Source organism: Watersipora subatra, chromosome 7 (assembly GCF_963576615.1).
Source record: "Watersipora subatra chromosome 7, tzWatSuba1.1, whole genome shotgun sequence".
Lineage (NCBI taxonomy): Eukaryota > Metazoa > Bryozoa > Gymnolaemata > Cheilostomatida > Watersiporidae > Watersipora > Watersipora subatra.
This window is the reverse complement of record NC_088714.1, coordinates 18,206,164-18,230,898: the sequence shown is the minus strand read 5'-3', so window position 1 is coordinate 18,230,898 and position 24,735 is coordinate 18,206,164. Positions and strand designations below refer to the sequence as shown.

The 24,735-nt window shown below is 32.9% G+C and overlaps 2 protein-coding genes across 2 annotated transcripts in view; both read right to left on the bottom strand.

Moving 5' to 3' along the window:
* Positions 1-24,735, bottom strand: part of LOC137401190 (cytochrome P450 1A1-like) — a 42,921-nt gene that overhangs the window by 6,467 nt on the left and 11,719 nt on the right. The window lies entirely within an intron of this gene.
* Positions 17,762-24,075, bottom strand: LOC137399592 (cytochrome P450 1A2-like). The gene is made up of 10 exons (XM_068085771.1): positions 23,992-24,075; positions 23,444-23,642; positions 23,146-23,216; positions 22,785-22,985; positions 19,315-19,539; positions 19,027-19,165; positions 18,744-18,876; positions 18,464-18,578; positions 18,217-18,362; positions 17,762-18,087 (listed from the first exon to the last, which is right to left on the bottom strand). The coding sequence occupies exons 1-10, from the start codon at positions 24,073-24,075 to the stop codon at positions 17,883-17,885; spliced, it is 1,518 nt and encodes a 505-aa protein (XP_067941872.1). The 3' UTR covers positions 17,762-17,882.

Here is a 24,735-nt window from a genome sequence, read left to right as displayed (position 1 = left end):
ACTTTGACATAAGTGATGAGTCTAGTGATGACGATGCTTCTGTTGTTGGGCCAAAAGATGGTGGAAGAGATGCAATCAGTAATGATGGGGTTTGGACTGTAATTAGAAGCCTTAGCAATGACAAATGCTCCAATGTCAATGATTTTACCAGTCCCATTGGGCCAGTATTTGTTCCACCAGAGGCTAATATGCATTTCAAAGTGTGGTTCTACTTATAAAATGCTTTAATTGTAATATAAATACAGAATATGTTTTATTCAACAATATAACATTATCGCAACAGCAATTAAATTTTTCAAATTTTTTAAAAATTTACATGTTTAAGGGTAGTTTAAATAGCTCAAATAGACACAAAGGGTGTAAAACTGTTTGTACAATGCCTTGTTATATGATAAAAACCTATCATACAACCATAGTGTAGCAAAAAAATATCATTTCAATAAAGTTTCAAACTTTTCATTTTTTTGAAAAATTAATTCACCCAGGACGATCAGAAATAGGCTCAAAAACTCACCTGCGAAAGGGTTAATATCGGCTATTGCGTTTAAGTTACACCGTTACGCGTCTGAAATTTGTCATTCTCTTTACAACTATTATTATATTAATATTATTATATTAATATTATTTTATTAATAAACATCATAATTGCACTTACTCTTGATCTGAGTGTTTTACCCGCAATAAAACTTTGTCGATTTTAATATTGAAACATATTGGAAGTCAGATCACCTCAAAGATAAAAAACAATAGAAAATTTAGACCAATACCGATACTTTCTGATAAACTCTATTAAAATTTATAGAGAGTTCATTGTTAAACTGTGGCAAACTTTGTTAATGTTTTATGTTCAAAGTGATAGTTCTTAAAACACAAGACAATTATCATACATAATTCAACTTTAGTAAACTTTTTACATTGGTAGGATTTCGTGAACATTAAGAATGGTGGGTTGACAACCAATCATGAGCATCGTGAACTATAGTAAGAAGACTTATCTTATGAATGATCAAAAAAGATTGCCTTCTATAGCACACACGATGAAATGCTAGCAAGCTTATGGCTATGCTAAAGATTCAGCAACTTATGAATTGGTCTAAAAAAGCTGAAGACATCAGTTTCAGCTGTAATGAACTCTTTTTGTTATTTACCTATTGTATTTGTTAAAACAGATTTTAATTTTTTGCGATGCTCAGAGTTTCCAACTAGAATACTTAATCGCTGTTAAAGCGAGTCAGTTAAGTTTGCTTTTATTAAGTAAGTGTAGAAACTTGAGTACTCAGCTGATTGAATTAGTGTAGAGAGCTAGTCACCAAAAAACAATTCACCGATGCATTTGTAGAAAATGAGTTATTTCTGGTTTAGTAGTTCAAATCAAAGTTATGGATGCATAAATACATAAACTTAATTTTTTTTCCAATTTGGTAAAGTTATTTGAATATTTGATTATTAGTTTTAGAACCGTGTGGAAACCTCGTAAAAAAGCTATTCACTTAAAATGGTTTTGAAAGGATATGTTTTCATAATGACTTGGCATAAATTTAAATACATATACTTCAAAGAATTTACTGGTAAGTACTCTTCATAGCGTACTATCAAAAAAGATTTGGGTTTCCAAAAAACTGTGCTGACTGGAACGCCGCACTGGCGAGCATCAACTCTAAACATATGCTTGTGTGGTGATTCTAAACGTAGTCAAAATGCAGCTGCACTCTTATACAGCTTAATGAATCAGCTTTTTGCTCAATTTTGCAGCTTGACTATAACAAGAACCACAAAATAATGTAAAAGCTTACAGAAACAACAATCTGCTTCAACGACAACAGACCCCTGTACTGTACGACAAAGGTCTGTAGAACGTCTCTTAGACTATTTAAACTCTAACTGATGCAGAGAGGTTGACTAGTAAAAAATGGAATTGTAAAAAGGAGACATTTTGAAAAGGAATATAATGACTTTGATATGGTAAGTTACCTGTAAATGAAGGTTTGATTCAATCTAACTCGTATTTTTAACACTGAATGTGTAGCAATTACAGTTGCACAAGCATTTTGTTTATGTGGTACCATCTAACTTGCATATGCTGTACTTTTATCAACTTCTCATTTGTTATGCGGCATATTTTGCACATCATTAACTGTTCAATTTAATCACAACATGTCCAATTTACACCACTAGATGTCTATCTTTCACTTCTAGATGTTCATCATATTTGGTGCAAGTTTTTTATGAATGTATCTGACAAATAATAAGCTTTTACTTAAAAACAAACATATATAGACAGGTTTGTATAACTTTTCTTTTTGTTGAAAATGAGTATTGAAAAATCTTGTTAATCTTTGTAGAACTACCCTTGATTCTTAATATAATAAGCTGAAAGGAAATGTATACGCAAGCAATGACCTGCAATGACCTGTCAAAGAGTATGAATACCTGGGATTAAACAATGAAAGATTAAAGTTACGCTCACTGAACCTTGCATGACACACGAAGTTTACTTACATACGTGCGCACTGACGTAGTAAAATTTATGCGCATGTATTAAAGTCATGCTTGACTGATAAATGATGCTCATAATTATTTTATATGCATCAAGAGCTGACGAAAATATAAAAAACAGCAAGTATTTAGTAGAAAAGAAAACAATAAAAAGTTATACATGTGCTCATTAGAAAACCTTGGGATATGAGAAAATACAGAAATAACCTAGTTTCCTACTTAAGATAATTCCACATTTATGTATAGCCACCACAAATGCTTCTTGAAGATCACAAAATGCTACAAATTTTATAAATGACTTGAGATACTAAAACCACAGACTGAAATGTAAATATCTTCAGTACAGTCGCGCATTATCCAAAATTGACAAACAGTTAGTTAATCAAAGAAATCCAACTAAAACTATATCAATGTGGTTGTAAAAAACCATGCAATAAAACGATTATATATTTCAATTTAACTTATAACAGACCTTATAACAGGTGCATATTCATTTAATGGCCTAACACATTCAAACTTCAAAAAAGTCGGCATACATGTGCCAAAATGATTTGAACAATAAAGGGTTGCAGTTAGATTAGTACATGTAGTTATATATGTTGTTATATTAGTAGTAATATTAGTAGTTATATTAGTAGTTATATTAGTAGTTATACTATTAGTTATATTAGTAGTTATATTAGTAGTTATATTAGTAGTTATATTAGTAGTTATATTAGTAGTAATATTAGTAGTTATATTAATAGTCATCAGTAATTATATTAGAAGTTATAATAGTATATATATCAGTAGTATATTAGTAGTATATATATATATACTGATGAAAAAGAAGGTTGCAGTTCACTAGAAGAGAGTGCTCAATATTACAATAGAGCTTTTATATAAAATATATTAAGAACTGAAAACTTTTAAAACTGTTTACTAATAAAAGTTTCATGGTTGTTACCATTCATCAGGTAAAACTAAAATGATCTGAAGCTCATATGACTGTATGCAAAAACACATCGAGTAGCTTAACGATAAAACCCAGCTATATATAATACTAGAAATTCCACTCTCATACAGCCCACGACCAAAGTGATATTGGAAAAAAAGGGTACTGATGGTTGAGAAATACAATATTAGCAGTCAAATAGGATAACTGCAATGGTAGCTGTAATGTACTGGGTGTGGGTGTTATTATATATACAACAAATGGCAATAATGAAAGGAAAAGATTATATGTTTATATCTCTCCCCCTGCAATAGGAGAAATGCAATATTGGCCAATATTGCATTAAGTAGAAGTTAATGAAGAAGTAAAATGCACTGATATTATTAGAATAACCAATATTATTAATATAGTAATAATATAAAACCAATGCACAATTTTGTTAACATTTCAAAACGTCATAGCTATCAATATCATGAAGTTGTGATATTTATATAGATTTTTAGAAAATTTGTACTACGTAGTCATTGTTCTGTAGTCATCCAAACTTATAATTAATTATTGCAATATTCTCATTAGAACCGTTAGAAAAAATATCATCGTCATTCCCTTTACTTACACTGCGTTGGCTTTTTAGAAAATCTGTACTACATAGTCATTGTTCTGTAGTCATCCAAACTTATAATTAATTATTGTAATAATCTCATAAGAAAATGAAAAAATTGAAATCGGCAAAAATGAAACGATTTCTGTACTCTTATGTTAATGGCCAAAACCTTCGGCAATTCGAAGATGCTATAGACTGGTAAAAAGTGCACGTTATTTTTTCGCGAAATGCGCACGACTTGATCGTTCTATTATCTATCGACCGCCGTTTCAATTTCCGGTCTTAACCTTTATTAAACCAGGCTTTTCAAGCGTTTTGTGATGATTTTCGTCCTAATAAATCTGTCTATTTGTGTATAATCCGATCAGATGGGTAAGGTTTTAGAGAATTTCGATAATTTACAAAGACTTGGTAGCATATTTAAATAGGCTTATATGTGTTTTGTATCGTTATTATACTTTAACTAATCTACAAAACGATGGTTAAATTTGTTGATTAAATTTTCAAACAAGGCTTCGTCTCATTGTTGATGATTAATTTTCGTAAGTTGTGTGCACATGCATTTATCATAAAAACTCCCTAACTTCGCATCCGCTTGTTTGGTCTTGGAACAACAATTTAATTGGTTCATGTCACAGCATTGCAAATCAAGTGCTTATTTGAATGCCTGCACTTTGACACAAGTTCGTTTCGTGAGTTTAAACTTGCAAGCTCAGGTTTGTATAGAATGAAGTACTTCTCCCAAATGCACAAATTACAGCGTTTACTGGTCTTATGGTAACTACTCACATTCTTCAATACTCTCCACTTGATGTCATACTGGATGGACCGATCCTTAAGCTGCCATATATAACTACTTAGCTCTTTTGATGTTCGTTTTGATGAATTGTTGAAGCTGCTACGATGGTTGTAAAATCTTTTCTTGATTGGGCCATCTGTCAGGCCAACTATGTTTGTTTGGCAGCTTGTGTTTAGTCGTGGAATAATGATTGGAATTTATTTATCCAAAGGGTTCTGTAATACACATAGACCGTTTGAGGCATAGACCGATTTACAGGTACGAAATTGTGGTACACAGTTTATCAGCCTATGTTTTTTTTGTTCAATTTCCAAAGGTTTCATTAAATTGTTTAGAATGTTGACCAAAATTCTTTACATCTTATGTACAAGCTAAGGCCGAATTACAATGCCCCTTTATGACGAAAACATTTTTTTAAATATGTTTATCTTAGGAGAACATATTTAAATATGTTACCAAGTCTTTGAAGTTTGTAGACGATATCCTAAACCTTACCCGCCTGATCGGATAATACATAACTAGACAGATTAATTTGGACTAAAACTGCTATTAAAGCCTGACAAGCTTATTTTAATCAAAATTAAGACCGGCCAACAAAACGCTGAGAAAGCCGTGCCACCGAGAGTAGAACCATTAAGACGTGCACATTTCACGAGAAAAACATGTACATTTCACCAGTCTATGGCATTGTCCAATTGCCAAAAGTTTCTAATATATTTCCGTTTTTAATAATTCTTAATAATTCGAATAACTATTCTTATAATTAAATAGTTTTGCAAGATATTAATGATACTATTAGCTCATTAAATAAATATATAAATGTACTTGCACAATTTTGCAACTTACTTAAATACATAACATATAACTTTGAAAAAGCACAACAATATTTACAACAAATATAAATTGAACTCTGGTCTCATCTTTTTAAAATTTGCACATACTACAAAGTTTATCTACTTGCAATTGTTGTAAAAAGACAATTTGGAGTACTTCTAAAGCTTAAACTAAATATGTAATCGATTGTATTTGTTTGATTCTAAATGAATTACAGAATGAAACTTATTTGATGAGAATTAAGTTTTCAACCAAATATTTTGCTACGAATTGAGCCACAGAAAAGCAAATGCTTAATTATGACAGGTAAATGTGATTATGTTTACTAAGGACAGACTTTTACACCACTAGTGCAAGTATTGTGTGATAGAAAGTACTAAATGGTAGAATGAGATATATAGAATTTGAGATGAATTCGTTAAACAAAGGCCTAGACTTAGACGAATAAGGCTTAGACTAGCAACCAGCCGTAGAACTTTATAAACAAGCAAAACCTTGGTCAGGAAAAAAATTTAGCCAAACCTCTTAGAGTTATTCATCACGCATCACACTGACCATAATATTGAAAGCTCAGCTGTATAAGAAAAACAGGATAGTAGTCCTTTGCATTAGATCAGGTCACTTGAAACATTCTTGAGTAAGATTTAGTACACATCTGGTCTCTACCAGACTCTACCAAGTGCTAGTGCTGTGTTATACACATCTGGTCTCTACTAGATTCTACCAAATGCTAGTGCTGTGTTATACACATATGGTCTCTACCAGACTCTACCAAGTGCTAGTGCTGTGTTATACACATCTAGTCTCTACTAGACTCTACCAAATGCTAGTGCTGTGTTATACACATATGGTCTCTACTAGACTCTACCAAGTGCTAGTGCTGTGTTATACACATCTGGTCTCTACTAGACTCTACCAAGTGCTAGTGCTGTGTTATATAAACAGTTAAACGGCATAAAGAGTTGGTAGAAGTTTAAAGAATGTTGCTTAGCTCCTTCTCATAAGTATATTAAGCTACAGGAGCGCACTACAGCCTCGTCAGTATAGGCCTAAGCGAGTTACCAAAAAACCGGACCTTTTTCAGCTTTGGTAGTAAGTGAGAGTTATAGAAAGTCACATTTTTCGAAGTTCTAGTCAGAGTGAAATTGTTGCGTTGTGAAGGAAATCCATTTAGTACGCTTGACATCTGACTAGCTAGTAGTTTTTGCTCTGATCACATGGCCACAGAAAAAAATAGCTGTGCAATATGATAAAGTGTGACCTAATTAGGCAAGGGCAAACATGACTCATTAAGCATGGAATTAAATTCATTGATTTTAGGGAAGAGCTATTGCTCCCAGAGTAAGCTGAACTTGCTCTGGGAAGTGATAATAAGGCTCAACAGTATGTCTTGCATTAAACCTTCAATTATTGATGGGAGAATTGAGCAATGAAGGGTTAATCATTTAAGTAAAGCTGGTTAACTTAGAATTTATGTGGATGATTTAGTGTTTGTATATTTATAATTAGCAAACATGCCCAAACAAGTTGCTAACAAGGATATGGACACAATGGTAAAGTAGATAACCTCATATACATGTAGCAGCCACTTAGAGAAGTAACATGCCCATCTACATGCGCATAACTAAATCAGATTGAAAAGTCGATCTATCAGCCTTTTTAGTTGGCCAGCCTGGAAGTTGTACTAGCCTGAGAGTTGTACTAGCCAAAGAAGGGCTGTATCACAAGATCCCTAAAAGGCTAATGACTATGGCTACTAAAAAGTGTATGCATATTTGAGCTGGATGCATAAAATTGGTCTAGTTTCTGAACACATGAACAGAGTACAGATGACCACAAAGCATAATTTCATGCGAGTCATGATATACTGATGCATCATATTTCAAAATAAATGAAAACACGGCATGTTGAACAATTTATTTGAACAACTGAGCAGATAGAAAGACTGGATGTATGCGGAATAACATTACAAGTTTACATGACCATAGAAACTACTGGATTTCATGAAATGAAGAGGTAGCCTTATCTTTAGAAAGCTGTGTTGAGAGGATACAATAGTGGCTTTGTGATTCTCTTAGGTCTTCATGCTTTAGGAAAATTGAACAATGTCACTTTATGCTCACCCAAACCTTTTACCTTAGCATTGTAGAGGATTCTGGTGTACTTCCTTTTTTTACTTCACATCTTAACTCAGACAAACAACACATTATATTTCAGAAGATACACTTAATTTACTCATGCATTACAAATAAAAGTATACACCAGAAGCACAAATGAGCTCTCTCTCTCTCTCCTTCCCTCCCTCCCTCTCTCCCTCCCTCCCTCCCTCCCTCTCTCTCTCTCTCTCTCTCTCTCTCTCTCTCTCTCTTTTCTAACGCTTTGTCTTATATATACAAGTCTGACACTAAGCTCCGCTTTCTCTGTGTACGATTCAAGCCTAGCTGGTCTGGTCCAAGTCACTCAAGGTCGCTTAGAGTCGGTATGAGCTAGTGATCTATTCGCTTATACAGTCTGTTACAGCATTGCAGATACTACTCATATGTGGGCAGCTTGCAGGTTATAAAGTTTGTATCACACACCAAAGGACATCTGGACCATGTTCCAGTAGTACATTCTGATTTACTTTACTTTTCTATAAGGTAGCGCTGTCTGGCTGACCAACAGAACCAAAACATATCTCGTTCATGATAATCTAATCTAAACAATGTATACATTTTTTCGCTTTTCATTCAACTTTCTGTGTTTTATCGATTGTCTCAGCTGTGGTCAAATAGAACACTATTGATAAACAGAAAGTAGATTTTCAAACTATTCTATTGTCCAATTTAGCTTGAATCTCATAATTAAAATGGTATTGCCAAATTTATCTGATTATCTTTGTGACTCTCAGGCTATCTGACAGCATTGGAAAGTTCACTGCAATCAACTACCTATGTATGTCCCATAGGTACTATGGCGGTATTGAAAGAGTAAGCCTTTTAGGAAATATATATATATATATATATAATTCTCAAAGTATGTCTGTATGTCTATATGTCTGTATATCTGTATGTCTGTATGTCGTATATCTGTCTGCATTTTGGCTATAGATCTTATTAGAATAGCCTAGCTGGGCAACAATGCTGATGCAATGTCATTGCTTACCGGCATTTGAAGCTTACTAACTAGCTTAGTGAAATTTTCCATTGGCAATGCACTAGGCCACTTGGCAATGGCCTGCCACTTGCCAGAGAGTTGCCTGCCAGCAAGTGGTAAGCAAATCTCATTACTTCTCATTGTTTATAAAATGATTCTTAATACCCGGGCAACGCTGGGAGGCACAGCTAGAATGTAATATAATGATGTTTGCTGCAGTAATATCAAGGAGTTGTTGTTGATGAAGGGGTCTAGGTTGACTGGTTGCTTTTCTGCCAATATTCCTGCCTTGGTGAATATTACTACTTGTCTCTAGTCTATACTAAACCAATAATAAATTACTGCTGCTACAATAAAAAACTTTTCTACTCGATTGTTATTTATTGCTGACACAAATTGACGTCGTGCAAAAATCAAGTCTTTTATGTTAATATGAAAGTATGAAAACTGGTGTAGTAGATTTCTAGGTTGCATGCGAGTCCTCTAAAAACCAGCAGAATTATTCAACTATTTTTTGCCATCTGTATCACTTTTTAGCAATTTCCGAACTGTTTTAGCCATTTGCTAAAACTATATCATAATAATGATTGCAAAACTTAAACTGGTATTCTAGTGTATTATATTCCGTTTTAACTACATAAGATAAAATATATCCATGTGCTTATAAAAGAAGAAGGATGAGGAAAACACTAGAGTCGGTACAACTAAGATAAAGCTAAGAAAATGCTTATAATAAAACAAAACAATTTGAAAAAATTCTATTTAATTTTTCAGTGTTTGAAACATTTCCAAGTTAATTGAAATAAGTAAAACATTTTTATGTAAATGTAAAGCCAAATAATAGACAGCTGAAAAATACCTTGCTTGTATTTTAGGATTTGTCCTAATTGTTTATTTATATAGCTGTCATATATCTACTAATGTAAAAGTTGCCTTAACATCTATAAACAGTTTTTGTTTTGTATCAGTTTATGCAGACCTAATAGCTGTATTAGCTTGTTGAGATATTCCATGTTTTGTCTAATAAGGATCATTATGTTGATGATATAATCAATAGAGACACAATCAATTCTCATAATTTTTGCACCCAATCATAAAGTATTTAAACATTAATGTTTTTGGCTAGACTTTAGTTTAATTAATTAAATTATGACATCATATTTACAACCTGCAAAGTTGTGAGTTTTAGATAGTTTTTTAGCTAGAAAACAGTATTTTACACCTTAATTAATTCAAATGCTAATTAAAAACATTTTGCTATCAGATTAATTCATTTTTAAAACTAATGTAACATTGAAGTTATCTTCTTTTTATTGCATTTTTTTCAAGTGATCCATTAACTGTAATTGAATATAATTACTATTATTTATGTACTGGCATAGTATTTTGATTCATCTAATTTTTTTGCTGGTTTGTGTAAAATTGTTGAAGGCTTCTCAATTTCGATAGTTTTTAAATACTTTATTACTTGTAATATTTGTATATTGACAAAAGAAGTCATATTGTAATTACCTCTTTAATTTTTCATAATGATCTTGCAGCAAGTTTTTTGTTACTAAACCCTTGAGCAACTTTTCTAAAAGTAAAATATTTTACACAAAGGTATGTTTGCACAATGTGCTCACTGAATTTATGGCAGTTTGAATGTTGAAGTAGATGTTGGTCATTAGCTACTCTATCAATTTTTCCTTTCACTGAAGCTAGTAAAACCTAAAAGAGTTTCTAAATAGACAACAAACAGTAAACTCAAGTCCGTCATTGATAAAAAGGTATGATATAATTTAAAAATGTGGCCATCAAAACAATGAACTAGCTTGTGTTTTACTTTAATCTGGCTGAGAACTTAACTTGTCGTTGGGGGAGGCTTATTTATCTTGGCTGTTTTTCCTTTTACATTAAAAATGAAGTTGCTTACAAACTCGATATGTTACCAATTCTTAGATAGTCCACTTATCTTTCCCCTTAGCAGTAAACAATAAACATCAATTATATTTTAGACCAACTGACCCATCCTCTCAGCATGACCAATTTGAAAGCACAAATCTTTGCACGATGTAATCCTTTAGCGTAATTTATTGTCAAATGCGTGACAAGATTTTGCAGAAATATGTTATTTTTTTGCAAGGTTGCCAAACTTAAAAACTAGGCCTAAAAATATTATCTAACATTCCAACATTGAAGAGCTCAAACTTTCTATAAAAATAACGTGACTGTGCCAATAACTATACTAATAGTGCTTGCCAAAACCTCTAAATCCATATATGTTACTATAAATCAAATAAAGTTGTCATTTATAGATGTTAATTGCAGATGTAAGCTAAATCAAATAAAAAGTATGTCACACGTGAGGATGTCAACTTTGCTTAAAAGTGAACTTACACAAGACTCTAGTAGATTGTATTGGAAAGTATCGGTATATTTCTACCAGTTGTGACTGTTTTTGATGTTTGAGGTGGTCTGACTGACAGGATGTTTCAATATTAAAATCACAAACAATTTGATCAAAGTTAAAATGCTCAGATTCAAGCAAAAGTTTGATTATGACCTCTATAGTTGCACGTCGACAAAAATATCGACAGAATAGCGATACGTAACGCTGCAATTTGAACACAATAGACAATATCAATAATGATAGAGACAAACAGGTGTGCAATTATTGACGTGATTTTAGATCGTATTTTTCTTTTGAGCATTTTAACCACAATTAAATTTTTTCAATATTAATCTTGAAACATCCTGCCAGTCATGTCACTTCAAACATCAAACACAATCACAAATGATCAAAAAATACCAATACTTTTTGATAAAAGCTACTAAAATTTTGTGTCAGTCCATCCTTGACTAAAACGCGCTATATATTAGTGAATAACCACTAATTTGCTACAACTTCAAATAGCTTGAGAATATGCCAAAAAATCAAGCAAAAGTTTTTTCAATGAATGTGATGGAATGTTTGCTCACCAGCCTTAGCGATTCGCCACCACATCGTAAACAACAACAAACGAATAAAAACTAAATTTTGCAAATACCAGTGGGAACACTGATAAATAGTAGTTTTTTTGTGCATGAAAGAAATGCACATGATATAGTCAAATCTTGTGACTTACATAGCTAATGACTCCATAACAAAAATATTCTTATTGAGATTCCATGTACACTATGTGTAATCATTTTATAGAAAGAGAATCAGCCAATGTATCGGCATACACAATGCTTTATGTAAAGGCAATCGACCACGCGCAAGTAATGCTTCAGTGTGTAGTGGATAGCCACAAGCAAAAATATAACCAGAAAAGCATCCATCTTGCTCCTTTATCTCAATCGATCTGCACTGATTCTATTTTTACATAAGATATTAGTAAATCAATGTTGTATTTTTCAAAAATGCCTCCTAATTGGTTGATATTCTATAAGCTCCCCCACCCAGTAAGTCTTGGAACACAGATTTGAGCTTTTTTGGTGAACCTTTGCTTTCCTAAGTGTTGAGATTTGATTTGAGTTTTCATTGCTTTTAGGTCTTTGTTCTGCAGAGACAAAATTGGAGTATAATAATAAAGAGAGTACTTCTAAAGTGTGATATACACTAGTTATCTGTATCTGACTACTACACGTTAACTCTATTACTATACCTACACCTGTACCTATACCTAAACCTGTACCTATGCCTTTACCTGTACCTTTACCTGTACCTATACCTGTGCTTTTTACCTGTACCTGGTACATTTACTTGTACCTTAACCTGCACCTATACCTGTACCTTTTACTATACCTATACCTGTACTTATACCTGTACCTGTATCTATACATATACTTATACCCATACCTGTACCTATACCTGTACCTATACCTGTACCTATACCTGTACCTATACCTGTACCTATACCTGTACCTATACCTGTACCTATACCTGTGCCTTTACCTGTACTTTTACTTGTACCTATACTTGTACCTATACCTATACCTGTACCTTTACCTGTACCTTTACCTGTACCTATACTTGTACTTATACATGTATATATACCTGTAACTATGCCTGTACCTAGACCTGTACCTTGATCTGTACCTATGCCTGTGCCTATACCTACACTTGTACCTGTACCTTAACCTGAACCGTACCTATATGTGTACCTATACATATACCCGCACCTTTACCTGAACCTTTACCTGGACCTTTACCTAGACCTTTACCTGCACCTATACCGGTACCTACGTTCATACTTTCACCTATATTAAAGTGTTTTCTCCATAAGTAATGGATTGTGGCTTCCGTTAATTTGATAAGGCTTAGTAACGGAAACATTACTTGAAATGCCATAAAAAACAGATGAGACCTTATGTATCTTTTTTCAGTTTTACCCTAATATTCGTTAACCAGTTTTAACTAGCGTCTTTTAGCAAGCTTCTTTAGAACCTTTATAGACTTTATAGAAACTTAATTTTCATAAAAGCATCAAAAATAGTTATCATATCACAAACCTGAATGTGAAGATTTTTCAATTAAGACAAAGCATGTTTCCAAGAAGCAGTAAACCTAAAAGAGCTGGTGTCTTAATTATAAGATACTCATGCTTGCTGTCCCATGCACTTGAGAGATTGCCATGTGTAATAACTGTATGCATATCTATTCCAGAATGCAGCAATGTGATCGAGTTGTGCAGTTAGTAGTGTGTTTGGCTGGGAGTTTGATTACATTGGTTTGATTCCTGGGCATTGTAATCTTTTTTCTGAGAACTAATGCGTGACTTTAGACAGATGGACAGACACGGCTATTATTATAGTAAAGATTGGCACAGAATAACACAACTCTGACAGTTTGAGAAAAACTTTGGACAGCTTGATAAAAAAAGCACAAATGTAATGGATATGCTAGGAGGCTGATCACCAGCTGCATCCAAACCTTCTTTAAAAGACATGACTTGCTTTCACTGTCTATTAATTGGTAAGATAATTCCTACTACTGCTTTTTGCAGCCAAGTATAAGAGTTGTTTTTCCTTAAAAAATAAATAGACAACTCTACATTTGTAAGCTTGCATTATATTATTACATCCCATTGCCTACCTTCTTCATATTTTTAGCGACAAGGATAGGCTTGAGTTTGTAGAACAGTCTCCCAGTTACAATAATGACTATCTCTCTATCTATTTCCCTCTCTGTCTCTCCCTCCCCTCTCCCTCCACATCCTCTCCCCTCCCCTCTCCCTCCACACCACTCCCCCTTCCCTCTCCCTCCACACCCCCTCTCCCTCCACATCCCTTTCTCCCTCCCCCTCCCCTCACCCTCCCCTTCCCCCTCCCCATCCTCTAGAGCATTCTCTCCAGCTATTGCAGTTTCAACTATCATAAGTTTACTGTATCATAGGTCTTTGGTGGCCTTCATTTGGGTACATATAGTGATTAACTGTCTGTCTCAACACTGAAGCTGTTCATGAACCATTATCACTATGACAATCGAGAGTTATCCTTTCTCTCATATATATTTCTAACAATAAATAGTATCAGACTGAGCTAAGTCCATACTAAAACATCAGTTCATTTCATTGATTTATACTATTATATTTTTATACTATTATAATTTTATACTATTATACTTTTATTCTAAAATACTATGAAGGAAGTTGAAATGTAAACTGACAGTCAACTAAGAAAACTTCAATTCATTTGCTTCTTACTTATGAAACTCATGTAATAAGCATCGAGCAAAGCATGACCTCCCATATTATTGATATTGAAATCCTTTAACAATGAGCTCCTTGATGTCAACAATAAAAGTAAACTTTCTTTCAACAAGAGCTCAAGAATGCTTTTCAACTATCGAATAGAGTTTGATCATCTCTCCTCCTCCTACCAAAAATCGCCAATAGGTGCTTTGTGTCCTTTTGCACTCCTGGCAAATATTTTGATTCATTTTACCTCTTTGATTCTCAAAGCTTTGCCGCTTAGTTTTTTATTAACCTTTTATGGACTTCAGAATTATTTACACACTACAATGTATATACAAGTATACTGTACGACGTATATGTAACTGTACTTGCGACTGTATTTTAGGAATTAAAAATAAATTAAATAGCAGTTTAAGCATTCTGGAGTTCCAAAGTAATGGTTCATATTTCATACTCTCTAGTACCTGGCGAGACCCATTTAGCTGGTGGGTCTAGAATGTAACCCTGCAATCTAGGAGAAATTACTGCATCGCTAGCAAACCTAAAGCTGTTTGCTAAAGCTATGACAAACTCAAGTAACTTGACTGGCCACAATAACCTGCAGAAATGGAAAACACTGAATCATAAAATTCAAGGTTAGAACTATCTTCTCTAAAAGTTGAAAAATTAATTATGGTTTCCAGTAACAGTGTGTAAAAATATCCATCTATTAACAAAAACCTGTGCACATAATGGTATCTACTTTATTATTTGTCAGTAATAATAGAAAGAGAGTTGCCATGAAGATTCTAAATCAAGCTGATGTATAAAATTTATGTTTTGTTATAGCTACTCCCATGACGGACATCTTATGGTTTTTTAATCTTGACACACAAAAGATCTTTACGTTTTTCCAACAGTCTGGACTGATAACAAAACAAAAGTAAAACAGATTTGTTACACCAAAATTAGGCTTCCACTAGAAATAATTTAATTGCCTGCTGCAGAAACGTCTGCCACTCAGCTCAAAATTCATAACATTCATATACAGCATAGCTCAACTTGATTCAAGTCAACCACTCATCGAGTGAAATTATCTGAAAGAGGGTGGTCAAATTTATTATCTCTATGGTAAAAGTCAGCGACTACGAGCTATCTAATGAAGAAAGGCCTATGAACTATCACTCACAATTGGCTACTAAAGACCCTAGTTGTGCAATTATGAAAAAAGATTCACCTCTTTCGCTGAGGCTGTTAACAACCCACAAAATAATTTTAAATGATTATTAGTAAATCAAACCTTTTTAATAAGCTGATGTATCAAAACGGATTTGATATGAGTGAGTTTGAAATTCTATGCTCTGTTACTACTGTGAACTGCACTAATTTTATATTATTTACTTGAACAAAAAGTCAAAAATTTAAATTACAAAAATGTTGTAGGCCTATATATAAAGCCTGTTATAATTTATGCACATTATACTGGGGCATTTTATAATTCTATAATTCTGATACTTTAACAATATATTATTTATGCACAGTTTTAAACAAATAGTAGAACTCTTTTACGAATCAGTGTAAGGATGGTTACAAATGGATGCAGTTAGAGATGCCTATTTATTATTTGATTCTGATACGCAGTGAAACCTGTGACATTAAAATAGGTCATCAACTGAGAATCAATTTAGTAAATAACAAAACAATAACCAGTAAATGAATCAAACAATTCTTTTAATAGCATAGCTCCAAAAGGAATAACAAAAAACAAGATTAAAAAACAAAATAGAATGTTGACTTGTGCCTTTATTTAATCTAATCGATAATAACAGTACAATACATTAAGGTATAATCGTATCGAACTTCTGGTGTGTTGTAAAACTCGAAATTAAAAGATCAGCATTGTGTCATCACGTTCCTACTCAGTAGGCCCATTCCTATTGGTCAGACAAACAGGCTTGTGGCAGCAAGAACAAATAATGAAGCTGTATAACAAGAATTGTACGACTACTTGATGAAATAAACTGCTATGAAGCTTAGTGCAATATTTAAATTGATGCAAATACAGTGATATTAATTAGGGCAAAGTTTCGTTTGTTATTGTTAGGCTGAAATTCAAAAAAATTTATTCCAGTTTACTCTCCCTAATAAATTTCCAGTTAACTGAATGCACTGGAGTTGTGCTCACTTGATTTTGCTGCTGATTATGTACATGTATTCTTTGGCAATACTTTAAAATTAATCACTGATCAATGATCAATGATAATGAAATTAGACATAAAAATTGCGTTGCAGTATTTAAAGTCTGTGTAGTACATAAATCTGTCTAATTAAAGCTGAAGCATGCGCCAAACATCAATATTATTGAAACTTTATTTAATTACTGAGAGAATCTTTTGCACATGACTGTCAAGTTATGGACTGTTACCCTGCTTTGTTAATAATCAAAACTGAATTATCGTATTGAACACCATTACTGACAAACATGACTTTTAGCCTCTGACAATTGTAGTCTTTATATAAGAGATACATGTACATGTAAGTGATTAAAACTCAACATTGCTTCTATAGACTGCAAGTTGTTGCCAGGTTAATATAAGTAGCTTTGATCATAACAGTTATGATCAAAGCTACTCATATTAACTACTTATTATTAACTATTAATAATTGTAGGAGTCACTCCTACGATGGCTCACTTAGTCTCAGCTTAGTCTTACTCAGTTTGCTCTGCAATTAGCCTTTGTTTGGGCTTTTCATATATGGTAAAATGAAAGAGCTGTAAAAAAACAACCATAGTACAATCCGAGTCAATCTTGATGGGCAAACACCTAAATTGACACAAGTCTGATGATGCAAACAAAAGTTTTTCAACAATTACAACTACTTTGTTAATCTTTAATGCTAGGTGGCTGTTAAGAAGCTCGAGGTATTTTAGAGCTATGTAGGCCTATATTCCAATATCAAACAATAATGAACCTTGAGGGAAGGTCATTAGTGGCTAGTGCCAGATAACAATTCAATGCAGCTATAAAGGTTTTTGGCAAAGCTTATCACATCATTTCTTTAATCTGTCATCTGCTATTCAGATAAATTATATTAGACTACCTATAAAGATTTATTTTTCTATTTCATGCATTTATTTAATGTCCAAATGAAGCTGCTGCCGTGTAGAATTTATATTTGTGTCAGCAGTGTCAAACTGGCTATGTAAGTCTTAAAATATTTTATGCAACCACTTTCTAACTAACATAAATTACATTTAAATAAATTATAATTTAGATAAATTTTTGAAAAAACATAAATAAAGAGATTTTGCTAATAAAAGATCAAGTAATCTTTGGACAGTCAAAGTCATTGTTAATGCAAAAACATCTTCTACTTACTATGAATAAAGAGATATAAAAAGTTAGTGCTAACATTAAATTGTGGTTAATGGTTCTGATCTTACTGGCGCCTAGTAAACCGAACTTTTACAGATGGTGGAGTTAGCAAAATTGACATTGGATATTTTCTAACATCTCGTTCTGGCAGTTCGCCTTCCACTTTTACATCATACTTCTGAAGTATATTTGCCAGAAAAAGAAATATTCGAGATTTTGCAAAACTCTCTCCTGGACATTGTCTTCTTCCTGCTCCAAACCCCAAAAAGCTGTAAAACAGAAATATTTGAATAGAATGACATATTAAAGATACACTTGGTTAGTGTAATAACTGTTATTTGGACTAACATTAACAACTTTACTAAATTATATGTTACTAATAATAAATAGTCACTTACTTTTGTCGGAGAGGATGGTCACGGTCTATCAACTCGCCACTTCCATTCAGAAATCTGTCTGGTTTAACTTTAAATGGCTCATCAAAGACATCTGGATTGTGCGCAACATGGTAAGAATTCATGAGCACTACAGTGTCAGCAGGAATCTGAAACATCAATAAAATCAAAGTTATAATATTAGTTAACAAGTAAAGCTTGAAAACAAAACCAATCCATGAGTAGTTTCAACCTGAGCAACTTAACCAACCTTGTATCCTGCTACTTCTGTATCCCTGACAGCCATGTGAGGAATCATGAATGGTACTTGGGTGAGGAACCTCAGGTGTTCTAACATATATGCTTCCATTTGTGGTAACTTCACCCTAAAACAAATGAAACTATAATTACTTTTTGCAAGTATTGCTTTTAAAAGCAGAATGGATGCTATTACAGCATTCTAATTCAGCTGTGGTTTCCAATTTATCAAGACTCTGGTAAAGAACTATACAAGCATTGCAAATACGTCTGCCACAATTATTGTCACTTACTTGTCTTTGAGTGCGATTGTTTGAGTTGGTTCAAATTGGCTGTCAATCTCTGCTTGTAGAATTTTCTGTAATGTTGGATCATGGAGAAGGTCTAAGAATATTTGAGCTAAACTCCGTCTGCTAGTTTCCAAACCTTAAAAAAAAATCAAAAAATTTAGGCCACTCTCATATCATACAAACATTTTCAAGTGTTAAGGATAATTCAAAAGTAAAATATGCTGCTTCAAATTATCATGAAAATTTTAAATGACCATTACTTTGGGAAAAAAAGTCGCGTAACTACCTGCTGTCAAAAAGTTCATCAGCAGCCCTCGCAGCATCACATCATCAAGCAAAGGTTTTCCATCTGCTCCAATTTCATTTTTCTGCATTTCGATAAAGAAATCCAAGCAGCCTCGCATGTGATTAGCGTCAAACGATTGCTGTGTAATAAAAATAACATGGGAAAAAAAGGAGGCAATTCAATGCACTGCTGAGATATTATTTTGATGATAAAATTATCAGTTGACTGAAAAGCTAGAAGGTATTAAAACTACAAACGCTGTTTATGTGCTACTCAGTGCAACCCTACCTTTGCGTCATCAATTCTCGATTGTATGAAAGTGGTAGCTGCTTCATTTGCTGAATCCAGTTTCTTGTGCTGATCTCTAAATAAGAATTTGAAGTCATATAAAAATGGCATTGCGTCGAGAACAGCCCCACTAGAAAAAGGATCTGTTGCCTCTATAACTTGACTGTTGACTTGATTCATCTGATGACAGAGTTCATCATCATAAGAGTATTTCTCTCCGAACATCTGAAAAAAGCATGTTGTCATTAGCTAGTTGAAAATAGACATTTAAAATGTACTACAAATGATTAAAATGAAATTAGTGTATAGTTCATGGAAAAATCTATGAGTAAAAAAAAATTAAGATGATTGCCGCTGAGAACTATTGACTAAATTAAATATACACCTGCGTTAAGCTAAGAATAACGAATAGGCATTCTGTTTTTTCTTTAGTCACAATAAATGCTATATATTTATATATTTATATATAAGTATCTATATATAAAATAATATGTATATTATAGTAATATTTAATAAAATAAATATATGTGTTTATTTTTATTTACTCGCAATAAATGCTATATACCGTAAAACCTCTAATTGAATGCCATGGCGCTTTATTTCACAACCCTTCTTTTATAGTGGCAATCAATTGGAGGTGGCGTTCAAATAGAGGCTGGCGTTCAAATAGAGGCTGGCGTTCAAATAGAGGCTGGCGTTCAAATAGAGGCTGGCGTTCAAATAGAGGCTGGCGATGTATTTTCAAAAAAGCTTACCAAAATTTTGGAAAGATAAATTTATCCCTTTTACGAGTGAAACGAATGTCGCCTATATTTTGCCCTCTCTTTCCGGTAGTGCGGCGATAAACTTTTTGGATGCAATAAATCTGCTAACTTACCTCCACCTTGTCAGAGATTTCTTACAAAATATGCATTGAGAAACCGAGTAAGTTCTCCACCAATTGATATCTATTGCTTGCAATTAACCTGCGATGATATTAAAGCCTGTGTCCTGCTTTGAAAATTGTTTGAGCTTTCAATTTTTATTTCATTTTAAATTTGAAAACATATTTTTGTTTTATATCTAGATTTACAAATGCTGCATAAAACTTTATTGCACTCATTGATATGCTTGCTACAGTTTGCAGCCAAAACTAGTTTTTAATGTGCAACAGAAGACGAGTTACAAGTGCCGATCAATCGTAAGATCAGATTACCGCAAGGATGCTATCAAATAATACGTTACAAATCTGCAAATTTATAATTTATATAATGATAATCTATCAAATGCTACAAATATATATTCATGAACAAGTAACACAAATGAACCATACTTATATTACATGCATCAACAAAAATTAACGTCTTAAAACAAAACTATTTCCATCGTTTGCTCTAACTGCTGCTTTCAATGAAACGAACATCTTCTGGTTGTCCAATACCTTCCACAATGTTTTCTGACCTCAACTCTTTTTTTGCACTGTTGAACCAGTCAATATTAGCATCCAAACCACTTTTTGGCAGAGCAAAACTTTTACGCGTTGCATTTAGCACAAATGCAATGAGTAAGAGTTTTGCTCGCTAAACGTAACCTTTGGCCTAAAACTAGTTGTTCATCTACTATCGTGAATGTGAAGCATTTTATATACTTCGAAGTATCAAGACCGCGTCAAACAAGAAACTACAATTAGCCTGAGACAGTTATTAGTTATTTCTATGTTGTTGCTTTCAAAGTTTTAAAAAAAAGTGAAAAACCTTTGAGTTGGACAACAAGAGAATTGATTGTTATTGATGTAAACGACTCATTGTTAATACGATTTTGTTGACACTTTTCTACTGTCAGAGTGGCGGTCACATGAAAGTGGCATTCAAATATAGGGTGGTGCTCTATTTTTTAACCCTTGTCTCATAGTGGCGGTCAAATAGAGGTGGCGTTCAATTAGAGGTTTTACGGTATACATACTTATACATGTATGCACACATATACGTATAAATATGTATATATACACATACATAAGTATCTCTATTGCTTAGTTATGTATATACAAGTAATCATTAGATAAATATAAAATGGGATGTATATTTATAAATATATAAATATATATTTATATAATATATAAATATAAGAATATAAATATATATATAAAGTTGTATTTATATATAAATATGTAATTATATATGTCTATATAATGCCATAATATAATCATATATAATATTATATAACATATATTATTTAATATATATGTATATTATATACTAAAAATTCCCCTGTCAAACAACCCACGGCCAAAGTGATATTGGAAAAAAGAAAGGGTACTGATGGTTGAGAAATGCAATCTTAGCAGTCAAATGGCCCTGCAGTGCAATAGGATAATCGCAATGGTAGCTGTAATGTACTGGGTGTGGGTGTTATTATGTACAACAAACAGCAATAATGAAAGAAAAAGATTGTATGTTTATATCTCTCCCCCTGCAAGAGGAGAAATGCAATATTAGAAGTAAAATGCACTGATATTATTAGAATAACCAATATTATTAATATAGTAATACAGTAATAATAGAAAACTAATGCACAATTTTGTTTACATTTCAAAACCTTATAGCTAACAATATTAAGAAGTTGTGATATTTATATAAATTTTTAGAAAATCTATTTAAAAAAACTATTTAGAAAAAAACAATAACAGTAACATATTGCCTATCACCGATGTTGTTAGTGTGACTATAACACTTCAATAGTTATCCAAACTTATAATTAAATATTGTAATAATCTCATAAGAATCGTTAAAAAAAATATCATCGTCATTTTCTTTACTTTCTCTGCTTTGGACATTAGTTAGAATACCCAAATACTCAAAAGTGTCCAAAATGTCAGTTACTTTGAAATCGGCAAAAAAGAAACGATTATATTTCAGTACTTCTACGTTAATTACAGAAACCTTCGGCAATTCTACAATGCTATAGACTGGTTAAATGTGCACGTTATTTTTTCGTGAAATGCGCACGACTTAATGGTTCTATTCTCTGTTGCTTGGCGTTTCATTTGCCAGTCTTAATTTTGACAAAAATAAGGCTTGGCAAGTTTTAATAACGGTTTTCGGCCAAATTAATCTGTCCGTTTGTGTATAATCCGATCAGATGGGTAAGTTTTAAGATATTGTCGACAATTTACAAAGACTTGGTAACATATTTAAATAGGCTTATATGTGTTTTGTATCATTATTATACTTAAACGACTCTACTGAAAAATGATTAAATTTGTTGATGAGATTTCGGTACAAGTGTTTGCGACGTTGTTGATGAATAATTTTTATGATTTGTGTGCACATGCATTTATCATAAAACTCTCAAACACTCGCTCCGCTCGTGTTTAGTCGTGGGATTAATAAAAAATGTACTATATATTAATATAATTTATATATATAACATATATATATATATAAATATATATATATATAAATATATATATATATATATATTCATTCACTTACCATAGATGCAAGAACACAGCAGACGTATCCAATGCTTAGCTCTGTTGATTCAATAGCCTGGTCACCCTTTTGATCAATACCATCAACCAAACCTCTTATTGTGTCCTGCATGACATTCTCTAGATGTGCAACTCCTGGTCCATAAGCTTTCATAGCCTTAGTGAATAAACGGCGCAGCATTGCTTGCTCATCACTCAAGTTCTGCATGCGAGATGATAAAATCTTTTATTAGCAGCTATAATAAATACTTCTGTAAATAAGAATCTTTTTATGATGATATGTTTGTCAAACAGCAACAGTGCCAAAACTCAAAGTACTTTGGTAAAGTATACTGTTGAAATATGTTGAAATAGCAACTTACCGAAAAAACTACATTTGTCGGCACAACCATGTTGTTTCTTTTTAGTGGTGGCCGACCTTGAAAATCTGTTCCTAAAATAAATTAAACAATCAGTGCATTTGATATTAAGATAATTGGAATAAATAAATAGGCATGGCTCAGATTCAGCTAGTAACAGCCCAACCTTTGAAAGTTGTTTATGGTCCCGCTTACTTATTTTAGTAACTTAAATTGTACTACATACAGTTGAATGAATAGGGTATTCATAAAGTTTACAATAATTGTAGCATCAGTGATCTAGTAGTTATTTACTGTTTACCTGTTTTTATCAGAGCCTCTAAGCAAGCTTCCCTAGAATTCAGCACCACAATAGGCTTTCCAAAGATCTTTACTTTCATAACAGCTCCATACTTTCTTGCCATCTCATAAAACTGGTTGTGGATGTTTTTGGGATTTAGAGAAAGGATGTTGCCTAATAGTGGGTAGCCTGATGGCCCTGGTATCTTTCTTAAAGGATTCTGCAAAAATTTAGATGATTCTTGTTTCACTGACATCGCTGTGCTCTGTTCTGAGCCTCTCGCAATCATTTTGAATCATTTTTAAAAAAGATCATGGCTACCATGCATATACGAAACTGTCTAAATATATTTACATCATAGACCTACATGTAAAATAATGAAAACGTGTCGCAGACAAAACACAATATTTTTAATAAATAGGTAGTACTTTGTGGTATTTGACTTTGAGAAGCAAGATTTTTTACATCATGCACTTTTGTCCATGTTTCTTCAAGAACACAAATATTTTTATCTTCATGAAATCTAAAAGATTTCGATTAAAGTTTCTAGTGAGACTCTTCAAGCTTACCTTTAGTGATTTGATGAAAAAGTATGACACAAGAAAAGCTGCAGCCGCTAAAAGTACTTGTGTCACAAGTTCTTTACGTTCCATTTCTACTACCTAACGGTGTTCTGTAAGATTGCTATAAGTTGCTGTTACCTACAGCGTCTACTCTGAATGACTCTCTTGCACTGTTCGAAACTTGTTTGAAACAACAGCTGGTCAGTTTGCATATGTAGCAACTCCATTGACTGGTTGGCATTCATAGTTGAGTTCTTTTGATTGCGCATTCAAAGATGTCGATCGAGTCTTATGATTGTTTACTTGGCTTAGAAATATTCATTACTAGCAAGTTCAAAGGGAGGTGCATTGGAAGGATAAGCTTAGATGACGTCACATAGCGAGTAACACAAGGTAACAGTTGATAGTTGGGTACAAAATATATGTAATCTTTCTGTCCAAACCTTTAGTAATTTTTTAAATACATGTAACAGAAATCTTAGAGATTTTTATGTTTATCTTGTATAAAATGCAGTTGAACCATTGGCTCAGATTGCTGCATGTTTCCGATTTTTTGATCGGCTGTATGTTCAGCAATACTTCAAAGGTTTTTGGCACTTATACCACCGGTGAGGTAGCTGAGTGAGTGATTCTTTATTGAAACCCCTAAAGGGTAAGGTCAAAAGGTCACAGGTCAGACAATAAAATTGATAAACTAATTTAGCAGCTAAAAAACTACACGATCTGAAAACAGTTTTATCAAACAAAGGA